The sequence below is a fragment of the Nerophis ophidion genome, linkage group LG21 (genome assembly GCF_033978795.1).
Source record: "Nerophis ophidion isolate RoL-2023_Sa linkage group LG21, RoL_Noph_v1.0, whole genome shotgun sequence".
In the NCBI taxonomy this organism is placed as follows: domain Eukaryota; kingdom Metazoa; phylum Chordata; class Actinopteri; order Syngnathiformes; family Syngnathidae; genus Nerophis; species Nerophis ophidion.
In genome coordinates, this window is record NC_084631.1 from 36,437,331 (window position 1) to 36,457,250 (window position 19,920).

The following is a 19,920-nucleotide window of genomic DNA, read 5'->3' on the forward strand; positions in this document are numbered from 1 at the left end:
TCGCTATCTGCCTCCATACTCCGACCATCTGTTTCAATACATGCGCAATCTGTTGAATCGCTTAAGCCGCTGAAATCCGACTCTGAATCCGAGCTAATGTCGCTATATCTTGCTGTGGTAACCGCCATGTTGTTTGTATTGGCAGCCCTGTATGACGTCACAGGGAAATGGACAGTGGTTTCGAAGATAGCGAAAATAAGGCACTTCGAAGCTTTATCTAGGGATATTCTGGATATTCAAAAAATACAACAAGCCACTGGGAACTGATTTTTATTGTTTTTAACCCTTTTGAAATTGTGATAATGTTCCCCTTTAACATAAATGACCGCCATAACCACAACACCAGGGGGAGCTCCACAAACCACGTTAAACCCAGATTCCGATCCAGCAAAGGTCTTTACTCATTCTCTTTCTATGCCACATCAATGTGGAATGCACTCCCAACAGGTATAAAAGTAAGTGCATCTCTATCCTCCTTCAAAAGCGCTCTAAAACAACACCTCCAGGCAACTTCAACCCTTTACTAATACCCTCCTCCATTCACATCCCATCTCCCCGGATTGTAAATAACCTAATGTAAATAATAAAATGTTTTTCTAATGTATTTACTTGTTCTTATGCTATATGAACTCATTATGTTCTCTGCTGGCTGTACATATCCTACTAAATAAGACCTACACTGTTTCAATGTCCACATTTTTCTGTTGATGCAATTGTTGATGACTGAAGTACTGATAAATCAATCAATCAATGTTTATTTATATAGCCCCAAATCACAAATGTCTCAAAGGACTGCACAAATCATTACGACTACAACATCCTCGGAAGAACCCACAAAAGGGCAAGGAAAACTCACACCCAGTGGGCAGGGAGAATCCACATCCAATGGGACGCCAGTGACAATGCTGACTATGAGAAACCTTGGAGAGGACCTCAGATGTGGGCAACCCCCCCCCCCCCTCTAGGGGACCGAAAGCAATGGATGTCGAGCGGGTCTAACATGATACTGTGAAAGTTCAATCCATAGTGGCTCCAACACAGCCGCGAGAGTTCAGTTCAAGCGGATCCAAGACAGCAGCGAGAGTCCCGTCCACAGGAAACCATCTCAAGCGGAGGCGGATCAGCAGCGTAGAGATGTCCCCAACCGATACACAGACGAGCGGTCCATCCTGGGTCTTGACTCTGGACAGCCAGTACTTCATCCATGGTCATCGGACCGGACCCCCTCCACAAGGGAGGGGGGGACATAGGAGAAAAAAGAAAAGAAGCGGCAGATCAACTGGTCTAAAAAGGAGGCCTATTTAAAGGCTAGAGTATACAGATGAGTTTTAAGGTGAGACCAAAGCTCCTCATACCACCCCCGGATTGTAAATAATGTAAATAATTCAGCGTATATACTATGATGACTAACTTGTGTGATGTCTGTATGGTATATATTTGTACCATGAATTGATTAAAGGGGAACATTATCACCAGACCTATGTAAGCGTCAATATATACCTTGATGGTGCAGAAAAAAGACCATCTATTTTTTAACCGATTTCCGAACTCTTAATGGGTGAATTTTGGCGAATTAAACGCCTTTTTGTTTATCGCGCTGGAGGCGATGACGTCAGAATGTGACGTCGCCGAGGTAACACACCCGCCCTTTTCATTTTCAACACATTACAAACACCGGGTCTAAGCTCTGTTATTTTCCGTTTTTTTTTTACTGTTTTTGGAACCTTGGAGACATCATGCCTCGTCGGTGTGTTGTCGGAGGGTGTAACAACATTAACAGGGAGGGATTCAAGTTGCACCACTGGCCTGAAGATGCCAAAGTGTCTGCCGCCAGACCCCCATTGAATGTGCTGGAGTTTCTCCACATTTTACCGGCGATGCTAAGGCAGACATGGCACAGAGATGTATGGATAACCTGCAGATGCATTTACAACGATAGTCAACGAAATCACAAAGGTGAGTTTTGTTGATGTTGACTGCCAGCTAACATGCTACGCTAATCGATGCTAACATGCTATTTACCGGCGGTGCTAAAGCAGACATGGAACAGAGATGTATGGATAACCTGCAGATGTATTTGCAACTATATTACGTTTCCTTCCACCCACATTAAATGCGGAACAAACACTTACCAATCGACGGATTCAAGTTGCTTCAGTGTCAAAAGATGCGAAAGTCCTGATCGTTTGGTCCGCACATTTTACCCGCGATGCTAACGCAGCCATTCGGCCATGCTATGGCTATGAATAGCTCAATAGCTTCAGTTTCTTCTTCAATACTTTCATACTCCAACCATCCGTTTCAATACATGCGTAATCTGTCTAATCGCTTAAGTCGCTGAAATCCGAGTTTGAATCCGAGCTAATGTCGCTATATCTTGCTGTGCTATTCCTATTGTTTGTTTACATTGGCAGCACTCTGTGACGTCACAGGGAAATGGCCAGTGTCTTCGCAGGGAGCGAAAATAAGGCACTTTAAAGCTTTATTTAGGGATATTCCGAGACCGGTAAAATTTTGAAAAAAAATACAACAAGCCACTGGGAACTGATTTTTATTGTTTTTAACCCTTTTGAAATTGTGATAATGTTTCCCTTCAACGTGGACCCCAAATTAAACAAGTTGAAAATTATTGGGGTGTTACCATTTAGTGGTCAATTGTACGGAATATGTACTGTACTGTGCAATCTACTTATAAAAGTTTCAATTAATCAATCAATCAATCAATCAATCAAACCAAAATTCCCGGTATCGCCACCCCCCCTGTACCAGGAACTGATATTCTATTAATAGCAATATTATCACGCAGGTTGTGTTACAAAACCTGTCGCCCGTGTCAGTCATCTGCAGCAAGTCATGACATCATCTGTTATGATGGATAAGACTGTATGAACTACTGTACACCGTCTGACTCCAGCCTGACATCTAGCGGCCGAGAGGAGCATGGCAGGAACAAGCCGGCTGAAGAGACGAATTATTGGTTTTATTTAGTATGTTTTCTAAAAATATATATAAAAACACAGATTTATGCTGAAAAGTGCAAGTATGATCTTCCTCGGCGCGCCTTTTGCATTTAATTTTGCAATTTTGATATGAATACTCAAAGTTGTTTTCTGCGTGGAATGAGGTCAGACACAATTATATTATTATTATTATTATTATTATTATTATTATGAGCCCCGTGTTTTTTTGTTTTTTTTTCCTCCACCCCCACTCCACCAATGAGCGGGTGGAGGGGGCGTGGCCTGAGAGGGAAAAAAACTGCTCCACGCCGATTGGCCGCGGCTCCCCCGCCAGTTTGCTATAAAAGGTGTCGGCGGCGCGCGTTGTGTTTACAGTAAAGGTCCGGCGGTGCGCGCGCGACACGGGGGGACTATGAGCACGCGCATTCCGCCACATGCGTCCTCAAGCCGCGCCGCAGACGTCCACGTGAGGGACTCGCACTGCCACTGGCGCGTCCGCAGTCCGGTGGGACGACTTTTCAGCCGCACGGGCAGTTGAAGCTTCCACGCGCGGAGCCACTTTTAGCCAAGTTGCGATAAAAGAGGAACTTTTCATTTTTTTTTAATTTTTTATTTGTTTTGCTTATGTGAACTGAAAAAAAACAAAGTGGGTTTTTTTTTTTTTTACGCGCCTTTTACGCACGTTTTACGCACGTTTTACGCACGAAGATGGTGCAGCGGCAGACGTGTCTTGCGCTCTCGCCGGCCGGGGACTCCACGGACACCGGGGAGATGGACCTGGACATGGACGCGTCCCCCACCCCGCCGGGGCGCAACGACCTGGCCTGGTGCAAGACCCCCACGGGCCACATCAAGAGACCCATGAACGCCTTCATGGTGTGGTCGCAGATCGAGCGGCGGAAGATCATGGAGCAGTCCCCGGACATGCACAACGCCGAGATCTCCAAGCGGCTGGGCAAGCGCTGGAAGCTGCTGAAGGACGCGGACAAGATCCCCTTCATCCGGGAGGCGGAGCGGCTGCGGCTCAAGCACATGGCCGACTACCCGGACTACAAGTACCGGCCCAGGAAGAAGGTGAAGTCCGGGGGGGCGAAGAGCTCGGAGAGGAGCAGCAAAGCCAAAAGAAGCCCCGCCTCCAAAGCCGCCGGCCGGGCGCACAAGCAGAGCAGCAAGCCCGCCGCGCCCGGCCCGGACCCCGCGTCCCCCGGGGACCACCAGACCCTCTTCAAGTCTCGCTCCGCGGCCAGGATGATCCCGGAGAAGCGAGGCGGGCCCCCTTCCGTCGGAGTCCCGGCCAGTCCCGCCCTGAGCAGCTCGGCCGAGTCCAGCGACCCTCTGAGCCTGTACGAGGAGCCCAGTCCCGGGGCCAGAGAGTCCTCCCACACCGCGCGCCTGCGCTACTCGTCCCGCGCGTCCTCGCCGACCCCGTCCGCCGCGCACTCCTCCTCCTCCTCCCCATCCTCCTCCTCCTCCTCGGATGAGGAGTTTGAGGACGAGCGGCTCGACTTGAACCCGAGCCCCGGCGGCTTGGAGGGCGCGTCCCTGCAGGGCGGCGCGCAGGGCTTCTCGGACGCGGAGCTGGACCGGGACTTGGACTGGAGCTTCGGGGCGTGCGGCGCCGGCTCCCACTTCGACTTCCCCGACTACTGCACCCGGGAGGTGAGCGAGATGATCTCAGGGGACTGGCTGGAGTCCACCATCTCCAACCTGGTCTTCACCTACTGACCGGCGTTCGGAGCGAATGTACGCAGAGAGAGAGACTCCTTCTGGAAAGTGAACTTTAAGGAGGGGCGGGAACTGGGAAGACAATCCCAGGTGTGTCCCCCCAGCCCCCTTCACATAAGTACTTCAATGCGCATGCGCTCCCGGACGAGGAGGATTTTATTGTTGTTTCATGTTCATTGCTGCGTAATTACGCAATGTGAGACCTTTTTTTCTTCTTCTTCTTCTTCTTTCTCGGACACAAAAATTCACGATCACCAGCTTTTCTCTTTCAACGGCAGGACTTTCAAAATAAAACTCAGTGCACAATTCAGGACCAACGCTTCCGCCCACCCTAAAAAAAAAACAAATCTGCATCCTTTCTGCCTTTTAGTGCTTCAAGTTTGTAGTTCCTGACTCTCTCTTTGTTTTTGTTTTTTTTGATATCTCGATGTATTTATACCGGCCAAAATGTTTTGATACATATAGAAGTATTGTTCTCGTGCAGGTCTTTATTTTGTCTTGGTGTGCACACACACACTTTGTCTGTAATCCGGCGCGGAAGGGCTAGAAAGTGTCTCTTATTTCAAGCGTCTCACTTTTTGGAGCGCCTCATGATTTTTTTACTTGTATTTTTGTACAAAATCTATAGAAAGTTCGAGGAGGTCAGGGGTGAGGAAGAGGCCTCCGTCTTTGGATGTGCGGAAAAGTCGGGGGGGTTGGTTGGCACAATCTGACCTCACACAGTGTTTACAGTATTTTTTAGCCACGTGCTTCTTAATGGCGGCAGCCAAGTAGTCACCACTCACCACCGAGGCGCCCCAGTCTGAGCGGTGCCTCCCAGACGACAACAACAACAACAACAACAACAACATGGTGACTCTATCACCTCTCTGTGCTTTCCTGAAGTTTTATTTCCGAACCACTGGATGGACATCTCAAACGCTCATTCCACTTTGCCTAGAGGAGGGAAGGAGGTGCAAGAAGTGCTTCATCTGTTCCAAAATGAACAAGTCTAGCAAACAACCGCTTGTGTATTTTTTTTTTTTTTGTTTTGTTTGTTTTTTGTTTTTAATGGCATGGCAAACTAGCATTTGTATTTCAGATTCAGGTATATGTAGCTATAGCTGTTGTGTTTAAGATTTTTAAAAGAATAATAACATGAAGATATTTATGTAAACTGACTGTACTATAAGCAAAGATTGTGTGTTTTTTTTTTTTGTTTGTTTTTTTTTATAACGACAGGCACTAGGACGGCCATCTTTGGACACCTTGAAGAAGATGATTGTTGTCGGGGAGTTTTTTTCTCTTTTTCAAGACTTTTTTTTTTTTTTTTTTCATTTGTGCAATATGCTGTGTATGACCATGTTTTGTCCGATCATGCCAATATCCTTTTGATGTTTATAACTTAGGAGAAAGAAAAAAAGAAAAAAAAAACAGCCAATGTTTTTGGGTCAATCACTGCCTCTCAGACCTCTGTACAGATTGTTGTTTTTATTTGTATTTCTTTTCCTCCAAGAAGGAAATAAAATCAGCTGGAACTGAAAAGTGCATCCCGAGACTTGCGTTTTTTTTTTTTTTCAAAGATCTTTATTTGACTGGTAAAAAAAAAAAAAAAACTTTTTTGCTACACCCCCCCAAAACGGGAAAAAATATATAAATTATTGTGTTTTATTTTTATTTTTCTTAAATTTTTTGTGAGGGGTAAGAAAAAAACAAATACATTAATATGTACATATATATATATATTTGAATATGTATATATTTAAATATATATATTTAAACACATATATACAGTATATATACATTTACATATATGTACATTTATATAAACATTAAAACATTAAAAAATATATATATATGTACATTTATATAAATAGCGATATTAATATATATATGTAAATATATATATATGTGTGTGTATATATATATTTATTATATATATATATATATATATATATATATATACATATATATACATATACATAATGTATTTATGTTTTGTTTTTTACCCTTCACAAAACAATTCATAAATATATATTTGTATTCTTTTTTTAAACATATTTTTATTTTTTAATTGTTTGGTGTGTTAACATGCAGAAGACATGGCTGCCTTATTTTTATTTATTTTTTTTAAGATCTAGATTTTATAGGGAAAAAATATTAACCCCCCCCAAAAAATGTATATATATATATATATATATATATATATATATATTTTTTTTTTTTTATTTTTATTTTTTTTTTAAATATGTATTTGTTTTTATTTTTTGTACCCCACCCACCAAAAAAATAAGGCAAGAAATAAAAATAAATACAAAAATAAAATAATTATATATTTTTCATATTTATATATATATATATATATATATATATATATATATATATACACACACACACGCATACTGTTGTTAATTTTTAGATTTTTATGTGAAAGGGACAAAAAAAAATGCAAGTAATATGAAACAAACTTTTTCCCCCCACCTGCCAAAAAAATACTAAAATTATATATATATGTATGTATATATATATAATATATATATTAATGTTGTTTTTTTATGTTCTTCTTGCCTCACCTCCATAAAAAAAGAAATATAAAATAACATAATAAAAATATTTTAATATTTTCTATTTATTCATCCATCCATTAACTACCGCTTCTCCCTTTCATGTATTTAAAAAAAATAATTAAAAAAATTGTAATTGTGTAGTGTGTTAACATGCAGACTGCAGATGAATAGGCGAGCGGGTGAATGGACGGGAGTGTGTGTGGTTGCACGTGCAAGCAGAAGACACGGCTGCCATGGTAACACTGTATCCAAGAAAGAAAGACAGGATCCAACCCTCCTGGGAGGAACCTGCCATATTGTGTGTGTGTGTGAGTGTGTGTGTGTGTGTGTGGCGGTGGGGGCGGGGCAGACATAAAGGGGGAGAATGAGGTGAGATGTTTTGTCTGCCTGTCCTGCTCCCAAATCCAATTAATTCCTGCTGGATGATGCCATGGTTTGTGTTTGTGGGCGACATCATCCTCGGGAGCAGGAGAGCCCCAAGGTGCTGCGTTCAGTGGGTATCAATGTAGGCCCTGCTCCACTACACTCATTATTTCCATGCATGCAGGCTCGTCTAATGAGGAGGAGGAGGAGGACGTGTCACACAATCCCACGGAAGTGAGGTACGTCTCCATATGCACTTTTATTAAACCATCAACGTCCTTATTGTGCGTGCAATTGTTTCATCACAACTAAGTCAACAACACCCAGGAACTCTTTGCTCTTTGCCCCCTTTTGTCCAGTAGGGGTTTGTAAACATGAATACAACTGATCAAAGAAGTTAAGAAAAGCATGATCCTCTCTGTAACGCTTATTAATCCACTTTGGCATTCATTTCCTGTTATTAAATACTTATTTATTGGGGTTGTTTGAAGCTATCTTCACGGAGCTTCACGGTGGAAGAGGGGTTAGTGCGTCTGCCTCACAATACGAAGGTCCTGGGTTCAAATCCAGGCTCGGGATCTTCCTGTGTGGAGTTTGCATGTTCTCCTCGTGAATGCGTGGGTTCCCTCCGGGTACTCCGGCTTCCTCCCACCTCCAAAGACATGCACCTGGGGATAGGCCCCTCCCACCTCCAAAGACATGCACCTGGGGATAGGCCCCTCCCACTTCCAAAGACATGCACCTGGGGATAGGTTGATTGGCAACACTAAATGGTCCCTAGTGTGTGAATGTGAGTGTGAATGTTGTCTGTCTATCTGTGTTGGAACTGCGATGAGGTGGCGACTTGTCCAGGGTGTACCCCGCCTTCCGCCCGATTGTAGCTGATATAGGCGCCAGCGCCCCCCGCGACCCCAAAAGAGAATAAGCGGTAGAAAATGAATGGAAGCTATCTTAGCAGTTAGCATGCCTGCTTCTAGGTTAGTCTAGTCCTCCGGTGATACTACTACTTGATACTGTTAAAGGCCTACTGAAATGAGATTTTCTTATTCAAACGGGGATAGCAGGTCCGTTCTATGTGTCATACTTGATCATTTCGCCATATTGCCATATTTTTGCTGAAAGGATTTAGTAGAGAACATCCACCATAAAGTTTGCAACTTTTGGTCGCTAATAAAAAAGCCTTGCCTGTACAGGAAGTAACAGACGATGTGCGGGTGACGTCACGGGTTGTGGAGCTCCTCACATCTGAACATTGTTTACAATCATGGCCACCAGCAGCGAGAGCGATTCGGACCGAGAAAGCGACAATTTCCCCATTAATTTGAGCTAAAATGAAAGATTCGTGGATGAGGAAAGTGAGAGTGAAGGATTAGAAAAAGAAAAAAAAAGGCAGGGCAGTGGGAGCAATTCAGATGTTATTAGACACATTTACTAGGATAATTCTGGAAAATCCCTTATCTGCTTATTGTGTTACTAGTGTTTTAGTGAGATTATATAGTCGTACCTGTACAACCTCAAGGTCGGTCCCGCACCATTCTTCAGCACCAGTCGACGGGTGGTGGTGATGCCCATCTTGCAAGGGACCCTCTTTGAAACACGATCTTTCGAAATGATCACTGCATAATACACTGTACTTTGTGTGTGTGGTCCAATCCAACCGTGTTCGCTTGACCGCTCTGTTCCATACTAAAGCTTCACCGTCATCTTTCGGGAATGTAAACAATGAAACACCGGCTGTGTTTGTGTTGCTAAAGGCGGCCGCAATACACCGCTTCCCACCTACAGCTTTCTTCTTTGACGTCTCCATTATACATTGAACAGAGCGACGACTTATAGCTCTGAACGGTGCTGGAACAAAATGTCCTCTACAATGCGTGACGTCACGCATCATCATACCGCGACCTTTTAGCATGATACTTCCGCACGAATTTAAAATTGCAATTTAGTAAACTAAACCGGCCGTATTGGCATGTGTTGCAATGTTAATATTTCATCATTGAGAAAAAAAAAAGGCAGGGCAGTGGGAGCGATTCAGATATTATTAGACACATTTACGAGGATAATTCTGGAAAATCCCTTATCTGCTTATTGTGTTACTAATGTTTTAGTGAGATTATATAGTCGTACCTGAAAGTCAGAGGGGTGTGGCGACCGCCAGTGTCTCTGAGGGAAGCCACGTTTCTCGACGAGGCGAGGCTGAGCTATTTTTCCCCCTCCTCCATAGTGGATGCATCCCACGTTCGGGGGTGGCCGGTCTGAGGAGGCAAGAGAGTGAGAGCTGCCTCTTTTACAGGTGCACAAGGAACAACGCAAACTCCGCTCATGTCTACGGTAAGAGCAGACTTATTACCACAATTTTCTCACCGAAACTTGTGGTAGAGAACCATGTTCGCTTGACCGCTCTGTTCCATAGTAAAGCTTCACCTTCGGGAATGTAAACAAGGAAACACCGGCCGCAATACACCGCTTACCACCTGCATCTTTCTTCTTTGACGTCTCCATTATTAATTTAACAAATTGCAAAAGATTCCGCAACACAGATGTCCAGAATACTGTGTAACTCTGCGATTAAAGCAGACTACTTATAGCTGGGATCGGGCTGGAAAGAAATGTCCGCTACAATGCGTGACGTCATCATACCGCGACGTTTTCAACAGGATACTTTGCGCGTACTTTAAAATTGTAATTTAGTCAACTAAAAAGGCTGTATTGGCATGTGTTGCAATGTTAATATTTCATCATTGATATATAAACTATCAGACTGTGTGGTCGCTAGTAGTGGCTTTCAGTAGACTTTTAATATTTTAGACATCGTGATTATGGGATGGATTGAGGGAGGATATTTGCCTGTATTTACCTGAACTCAAAAAGGGACCCAATGGGCATATTCCTGGTCACACACATGTTCCATCCATCCATCCATCTTCTTCCGCTTATCCAAGGTGGGGTCGCGGGGGCAGCAGCCTAAGCAGGGAAGCCCAGATTTTTTTTTTTTTTTTTTTTTTGGGGGGGGGGGGTTTCTTTACCGTAAAAACTCACTGGTTTGAATGTAACTTAGATATTGGGTTTCACCATGTAAAGTGCTTTGAGTCACTAGAGAAAAAGCGCTATATAAATATGAATCACTTCACTTCGCTAAAACTGTAAATTTTCACGGTATTTATTCGTAGTGTAAAAAAAAGAGAAGAAAAGATTTTCGGATTAATCACGAGTCCTGTTTGTAACGATTCTTAATCTGTTCAGAATAATCTCCATCCATCCATTTTCTACCCCTTGTCCCTTTTGGGGTGGCGGAGGGTGCTGGTATTTACTAGGCGTGCCAAAAAAAAAAAACGTTTTTTCTAATTAATCGCAGTTCTTATTTGTAACGATTCTTAATCGATTCAGAATAATCCAAAATGGATTTTTATTTTTGTTTTTGCCATAAAAAGAACTGTACTTTTTATGGTGTTTAATGGGGCTGTCAATAAAACATATTTTCAGATGAACCGCAGTTCTTATTTGTAACTCTTTTTAATCGATTTAGAATCATCAACAATTGATTTTGAATTTTGAAAAATGATATTATTACTATTAAAAACGGTACATTTAACGTTATTTACTTGGGGTGTCAAAAAAAAAAAAAAAAAAATCTAATTGATCACGATTCTCATTTGTAACGATTCTTAATTGATTCAGAATGATCAAACGTATTTTTTTTAATAAAAAATAAATGTTATATATTTGTATATGTAAAAATACAATTTCTAAAAATTTATAAAAAATACATTTTAATTTCTCCTCGGGGATTAATAAAGTATGTCTGATTGTGATTCTGATTATTTGTATTTGAATTTATTAAAAATTTTGCTAGAATTGTATTCAACAAAACCAGTTAATTCATTAGTTTTAAAATGGCCCTGGGATGATGTGGCGACTTGTCCAGGGTGTACCCTGCCTTCCGCCCGATTGTAGCGGAGATAGGCGCCAGCACCCCCCGCGACCACAAAAGGGAATAAGCGGTAGATAATGGATGGATGGATAGTTTTAAAATGCTCCTTTTTTTCTTACAACTTTGAAAACTTAGGTATTTTTCCACAAAGTATGGGGATCTGAATGTGGTATCGCCGATACCAGCCTGAATTTGACTTGGGATCGGGGAGAAAAATCCGTGGTATCGCACATCACTAGTTAAAATACTAACATAAAAAAAGTTATCACGTTTTTTTTTTTTTTTTTCATAAACTGAAGTGGATTGAGAGATTTGTGTGGGAAAAAAAGCCGAATAAAAATCAAAATATGACTCCAACATTTTTTTGAAATACACACTTTTTCATCCTGGCGGGAACAAAGCGCCGTTAATTGACCTTTGCTCCAAAAGATTATTCGGGTTCTGTCCTTTTTGACCAAGATTTTACCACGTGTTTACGACGTAAGTGCGATTCTTTAAGCTGCACACGCGAGATGATATCAAGAGTGTGTGACAATCATTGGTACTTTAACTTTAACTTTACAATCTTTGGTATTTTAACTTGAACTTTACAATCATTAGTACTTTAACTTTACAACCACTGCTACTTTAACTTTATAATCACTGGTACTTTAACTTTAACTTTACAATCATTGTGACTTTAACTTTTACTTTATAATATTTGGTACTTTAACTTGAACTTTGCAATCACTGGTACTTTAACTTTAACTCTACAATCATTGGTGCTTTAACTTTACAACCACTGGTACTCTAACCTTAACTTTACAGTCATTGGTACTTTAACTTTAACTTTACAATCACTGGTACTTTAACTTTATAATCACTGGTACTTTAACTTTACAACCACTAGTAGTTTAACTTTAACTTTACAACCACTGGTACTTTAACTGTTTAATCACTAGTACTTTAACTTTACAATCATTGGTACTTTAACTTTAACTTTACAATCAATGGTACTTTAACTTTACAATCACTGGTACTTTAACTTTACAACCACTAGTACTTTAACTTTAACTTTACAATCACTGGTACTTTAACTTTAGAATCACTGGTACTTTAACTTTACAACCACTAGTAGTTGAACTTTAACTTTACAACCACTGGTACTTTAACTGTTTAATCACTAGTACTTTAACTTTACAATCATTGGTACTTTAACTTTACCATCACTGGTACTTTAACTTTATAATCACTGGTACTTTAACTTTACGACCACTAGTACTTTAACTTTAAAATCATTGGTACTTTAACTTTAACTTTACAACCACTGCTACTTTAACTTTACAACCGCTGGTACTCTAACCTTAACTTTACAGACATTGGTACTTTAACTTTAACTTTGTAATCACTGGTACTTTAACTTTACAACTACTAGTACTTTAACTTTGACTTTACAATCGTTGGTACTTAAACTTTAACTTTACAAGCACTGGTACTTTAACTTTAACTTTACAATCATTGGTACTTTAACTTCAACTATACAACCACTGGTACTTTAACTTTACAATCATTGGTACTTTAACTTTTACTTAACAATAATTGGTACTTTACCTTTGCAATCATTGGTACTTTAACTTTTACTTTACAATAATTGGTACTTTACCTTTGACTTTGCAATCATTGGTACTTTAACTTTACAATCACTGGTACTTTAACTTTACAACCACTGGTACTTTAACTTTAACATTACAATCACTTGTACTTTAACTTTATAATCATTGGTACTTTAACTTTACAACCACTAGTACTTTAACTTTAACTTGACAATCATTGGTACTTTAACTTTAACTTTACAACCACTGGTACTTTAACTTTATAATCATTGGTACTTTAACTTTACAACCACTAGTACTTTAACTTTAACTTTACAATCATTGGTACTTTAACTTTAACTTTACAACCACTGCTACTTTAACTTGACAATCATTGGTACTTTAACTTTACAACCACTGGTACTTTAACTTTATAATCATTGGTACTTTAACTTTACAACCACTAGTACTTTAACTTTAACTTTACAATCATTGGTACTTTAACTTTAACTTTACAACCACTGCTACTTTAACTTGACAATCATTGGTACTTTAACTTTACAACCACTGCTACTTTAACTTTAACTTTACAGTCATTGGTACTTTAACTTTAACTTTACAATCACTGGTACTTTAACTTTAACTTTATAATCACTGGTACTTTAACTTTATTACCACTAGTACATTAACTTTAACTTTACAATCATTGGTACTTTAACTTTAACTTTACAACCACTGTTATTTTAACTTTGACTTTACGATCATTGGTACTTTAACTTTACGATCATTGGTACTTTGACTTTACAATCATTGGTACTTCAACTTTACAATCATTGGTACTTTAACTTTAACTTTACAGTCATTGATACTTTAACTTTACAATCATTGGTACTTCAACTTTAACTTTACAATCATTGGTACTTTAACTTTACAATCATTGGTACTTCAACTTTAACTTTACAATCATTGGTACTTCAACTTTACAATCATTGGTACTTTAACTTTACAATCATTGGTACTTTAATTTTACAATCATTGGTACTTTAACTTTACAATCATTGGTACTTTAACTTTACAATCATTGGTACTTCAACTTTAACTTTACAATCATTGGTACTTCAACTTTACAATCATTGGTACTTTAACTTTACAATCATTGGTACTTTAATTTTACAATCATTGGTACTTTAACTTTACAATCATTGGTACTTTAACTTTACAATCATTGGTACTTCAACTTTAACTTTACAATCATTGGTACTTCAACTTTACAATCATTGGTACTTTAACTTTACAATCATTGGTACTTTAACTTTACAATCATTGGTACTTCAACTTTACAATCATTGGTACTTTAACTTTACAATCATTGGTACTTTTACATCAAGCAGGGCCACAACACTCTGCAGAGATCTGAAAAATTGGATAAAACTTCCATAAAGTTAAAAAAGTTAAAGTACCAATGATTGTCACACACATACTAAATGTGGCAAAATGATTCTCTGCATTTGACCCATCACCCTTGATCACCCCCTGGGAGGTGAGGGGAGCAGTGGGCAGCAGCGGTGCCACGCCTGGGAATCATTTCTGGTGATTTAACCCCCAATTCCAAGCCTTGATGCTGAGTGCCAGGCAGGGAGTCAACATAAACAGACTTTAAACATCACACAGGCTAACGTTCGGGAGCTTTATCGCCATTTTTATGTCTTGAACAAATATTAAGTTAAAGTACTTTGGAGGCTGCATTTAGAAAGAAGGAATAGGAGCATGCACACATTTCAATGTTTTTATCTCATCTGTTGGATTAAAAAATAAAGCATAATGTAAGCGAGATTATATCTTGAGAGGACGTTTTCGTCATAATTGTGGGGAAAGCCAGTGTTTGACTCCTAGAGCAGCTGATTGTTTACTTCCACCACTGCTATGCGGCGGAGGCGGGGCCAGCTGCACCATCCAATAGCGGGAGGTTAAATGGTGTTTGACCCCGCCCCCAGGCTCTGGGATAAGGTAAACAGGATAGTGCCATTAGACTTCCATCAGCACTTAAACTGTGGACGAAGATGAACAAAACACAAGCAGCAGGCCTTCAGATGTAAACAAACACCACATAGACAAAAGTATTGGGTCACGGGGGAGTGCGTCCCTTTTGTGTTTCTGTGTTCCTGGAAGGGGAAACACTCTTCGGCCGTGTTTGGACCGAAGGGCCGTCCTTGAACTCCACTCCAAATCTGATCAAATGCTTATTGAAGTCGTGCAAATGTGTCTTGCCGGGTGGAAGTCATGTGACCTGGACCGGTGTTTTTCAACCACAGTGTGCGGGTGTGCCGTGGGAGATGACCTCATTTTTACCTTTTTGGGTTAAATATATTTCTGGCAAAGCAGTAATTCTAGTCTGCAAATGATGTGTTGTTGTTGAGTGTCGGTGCTGTCTGGATATCGCTGTAATATCAGTAGGTGGCAGCAGGTAGCTAATTGCTTTGCAGATGTCAGAAACAGCGGAAGGCAGCGGGCAGGTAAAAATAGGCTTAAACCAAAAATAAATGGTGAGTGCCTCTAAGACAGGGGTGTCCAAAGTGCGTCCCGGGGGTCATTTTTTTAACGGCCCTAAGCACATTCTAAAAATACGATTTAAAAGATAAAAAACATAAAAAGTGGTATAAACAGGTGAAATGTGACAAGAACAAGTTGCAATGTTTACTCTAATAACACAAAGCTGCCATGCAGGCTGTTGTTTACTAACAAAATTATTGACCTATTCAAGGCTTCAACGAGGTCACGTTAAATTTTCCACTTTGAGATATTTTTGGGGGAAAATGTTGCATATTTTGTGTTTGCCATATAAAAAACAAAGTTGTTTTTTTTCTGTAAGGAAGGAACTAAAAAACAAAAACAAAACATAAACTCCAATATTATATATATATATATATATATATATATATATATATATATATATATATATATATATATATATATATATATATATATGTATATATATATGTATATATACATATATATGTATGTATATATATGTATATATATTTATATATATATTTATATATATATATATACATATATATACATAAATATATAATGTATATATATGTATATATAAATGTGTATATATGTATACATATATATATATATATATATGTATATATATGTATACATATATATATATATATATATATATATATATATATATATATATATATATATATATATATATATATATATATATAAATAATTGATGGATGGATCTGAAGTTGATCTGAAGACGAGTATGTTTAAAGTAAACAGTAAAAATATATATATTTTTTTTATTTTAAATGAGTAGGACCCTTTTGGATCCCCAATACTTTTAGTAAGATTTTTTTGTGTGTGTCATTGCTAAAAAAAATTATAATAAAATCAATTTTGTTACATGTTGACATTTTTTAAGGGTCAAATTATTATATAATCTAAGATATTCCACTTTAAAATTCTATTGGGGGAAACTATTGCATATTTTGTGTTTTTTGTCCCATAACAAAACTGGGGGTTTTTTTGACAAAAACGGCATACAACATTATTGACGGATAGACCCAATGTTGATCTAGAGATTTGAACCTTGAATAACAATAATACAAAATAATGACACATATTAAATATTTTTTTGACCAAAATCCTTTGGGGTCCCTGGGATCAAGCCTGAGTGGAGGCCTAAATGTATATTTTTATACATGTATTGTTTTTTTTTTGCGGCTCTCAGTGGAAAAAGTTTGGACACCCCTGCCCTTAGAAAAGGCATTGAAGCTTAGGGAAGGCTATGCAAAGTCAAACTAAAACTGAACTGGCTACAAAGTAAACAAAAACTGAATGCTGGACAACAGCAAAGACTTACTGTGGAGCAAAGGCGGCGTCTACAAAGTACATCCGAAACATGACATGACAATCAACAATGTCCCCACAGAGAAGGATTAAAACAACTGAAATATTCTTGATCGCTCAAAGGAAGACATGAAAGTGCGACAGGAAAATACCAAAACAAGAGAAAAATCCACCAAAATAGGAGCGCAAGACAAGAAGTAAAAGACTACACACAGGATGGATGGATAGTAGCTACTATTAGCAAACAGACTTACCAACTTGGCGTAATATCTTAACATCGACACACTCTCTTGTCGCAACTCAGCCCTGATGGTCGCCACCTATAAGTTTACAATTAGTTGTAAAATAATGGACGGTTGCTTTTACAATATGCAGGCAAACGCCATTTTTCAAACATACCGGCTTAGCTCACGAATGTTGGTGCGTGCGCAACAGCAGCAGACGGTACGGAAAAAAAACGGGGAAAAAAACCCCGTCTCCCTCACTGTCTGCGCACGGCGGCCATCTTTGAAATGGTTTTCAGCGCTGCGGTTCTTTGAAGGCTGATAAAATGAAAACCGTAGCAGTAATTAAAACTCTTTCATCAACTTTTAATCAGAAGGGTTCAATCTCCCTCCTGTGGTAGTTTAAAGCCAACGCGACAAACGCGCTCAAAGGAGATCATTTTTGAAAAAAGGTGACTGGTTTTTACAAAACTTTTGTTTTGAAGGGGGAATTGCAAACTTCCTGTTGTTTTTTGCTGGGGGTTGTCAATATATGAAATGTAGGTCTAAGTGAGACCTACATAGAGGTTTTGTTTCATGTCTCTATGACATTCCTTCTTAAAGTTACAGGCAGTTTTGTCTATGTTTTATTCCTAGGAGCAGTTTTGTCTGTTTTATTCTTAGGGGTTGGGGTAAGGTTTTTTGATTAGATAGCAATTTTTGCCAGTCCTGATGTGTGTCCAGTTTGGTGAGTTTCTAAATCTAAATTAAATTACCGCATGTAATTGACTCACTTTTTTGGGGACAGCGTGGCGCGGGTTCCTGGTTCAATCCCCGCCTTCTACCATCCTCGTCACGTCCATCGTGTCCTTGAGCAAAAATGGGAGCCATGACCTCCCTGCTTGGCACTCAGCATCAAGGGTTAGAATTGGGGGTTAAATCACCCAAAAATTATTCCCGGGCTTGGCCACAGCTGCTGCTCACTGCTCCCCTCACCTCCCAGGTGGTGGAACAAGGGGATGGGTCAAATGCGGAGGACACATTTCAAATTGTGTGTGACTATCAGTGGTACTTTATCATCATTGGTGACGGCGTGGCAGTTGGAAGAGTGGCCATGCCAGCAACCTGAGGGTTCCTGGTTCAATCCCTGCCTTCTACAATCCTAGTCACGTCCATCGTGTCCTTCAGCAAAAATGGGAGCCGTGACCTCCCTGCTTGGCACTCAGCATCAAGGGGTTGGAATTGGGGTTAAAAAACCAAAAATAATTTCTGGGTGTGGCCACCGCTGCTGCTCACTGCTCCCCTCACCTCCCAGGGGGTGATCAAGGGGATGGGTGAAATGCAGAGGACGGATTTCAAATTGTGTGTGACTATCAGTGGTACTTTATCATCATTGGGGACGGTGTGGAGCCCTTTGTAGAGTGGGCGTGCCAGCAACCTGAGGGTTCCTGGTTCAATCCCCGCCTTCTAACACCCTCGTCACGTTCGTCGTGTCCTTGAGCAAAAATTGGAGCCATGACCTCCCTGCTTGGCACTCAGCATCAAGGGTTGGAATTAGAGGTTGAATCACCCAAAAATGATCCCCGGGCGCGGCCAGCGCTGCTGCTCACTGCTCCCCTCACCTCCCAGGGGGTGAACAAGGGGATGAGACAAATGCAGAGGACAGATTTCAAATTGTGTGTGACTATCAGTGGTACTTTATCATCATGGGGGACGGTGTGGCGCCCTTTGTAGAGTGGGCGTGCCAGCAACCTGAGGGTTCCTGGTTCAATCCCCGCCTTCTACCATCCTCGTCACGTCCATCGTGTCCTTGAGCGAAAATGGGAGCCATGACCTCCCTGCTTGGCACTCAGCATCAAGGGTTGGAATTGGGGGTTAAAGAACCAAAAATTATTTCCTGGCGTGGCCACCGCTGCTGCTCACTGCTCCCCTCACCTCCCAGTGGGTGAACAAGGGGATGGGTCAAATGCAGAGGACAAATTGCAAATTTTGTGTGACTATCAGTGGCACTTTAACATCATTGGGGACGGTGTGGCGCCCTTCGTAGAGTGGGCGTGCCAGCAACCTGAGGGTTCCTGGTTCAATCCCCGCCTTCTACCATTCTGGTCACGTCCATCGTGTCTCTGAGCAAAAATGGGAGCCATGACCTCCCTGCTTGGCAATCAGCATCAAGGGTTGGAATTGGGGGTTAAATCACCAAAACAATTATTCCCAGGCGCGGCCACTGCTGCTGCTCACTGCTCCCCTCACCTCCCAGGGTGTGAACAAGGGGATGGGTCAAATGCAGAGGACATATTTCATCACACCTAGTGTGTGTGTGACTAGCATTGCTACTTTATCATCATTGGGGATGGCGTGGCGGAGTTGGGAGAGTGGCAATGCCAGCAACCTGAGGGTTCCTGGTTCAATACCTGCCTTCTACCATTCTTGTCATGTCCATCGTGTCCTTGAACAAAAACGGGACCCATGACCTTCCTGCTTGGCACTCAGCATCAAGGGTTGGAATTGGGGGTTAAATCACCAAAAAATGATCCCTGGGCGCGGCCACCGCTGCTGCTCACTGCTCCCCTCACCTCCCAGGGGGTGAACAAGGGGATGGGTTAAATGCGGAGGAAACAGTTCACCACACCTAGTGTGTGTGTGTGTGTGAGACTATCAGTGGTACTTATCATCATTGGGGACGGCTTGGCGGGAACTTGAGGGTTCCTGGTTCAATCCCCGCCTTCTACCATCCTGCTCACGTCCGTCGTGTCC

At 40.7% G+C, this 19,920-nt stretch overlaps 1 protein-coding gene and 1 long non-coding RNA gene across 2 annotated transcripts in view; both read left to right on the plus strand.

The window, feature by feature from the left end:
- The window catches only part of LOC133540058 (uncharacterized), a 567,296-nt gene that overhangs the window by 225,025 nt on the left and 322,351 nt on the right, over positions 1–19,920 (plus strand). The window contains exon 5 of the long non-coding RNA XR_009803535.1: positions 7,779–7,833. This is a non-coding gene — a long non-coding RNA (uncharacterized LOC133540058). The remainder of the gene's footprint in view (positions 1–7,778; positions 7,834–19,920) is intronic.
- Positions 3,321–6,212, plus strand: sox4a (SRY-box transcription factor 4a). Its single transcript, XM_061882535.1, has one exon. The coding sequence runs from the start codon at positions 3,669–3,671 to the stop codon at positions 4,683–4,685; it is 1,017 nt and encodes a 338-aa protein (XP_061738519.1). The 5' UTR covers positions 3,321–3,668; the 3' UTR covers positions 4,686–6,212.

Bases quoted from the DNA above. Each gene is read 5' to 3' on its own strand.
- sox4a (XM_061882535.1), top strand. From the start codon at position 3,669: ATGGTGCAGCGGCAGACGTGTCTTGCGCTCTCGCCGGCCGGGGACTCC.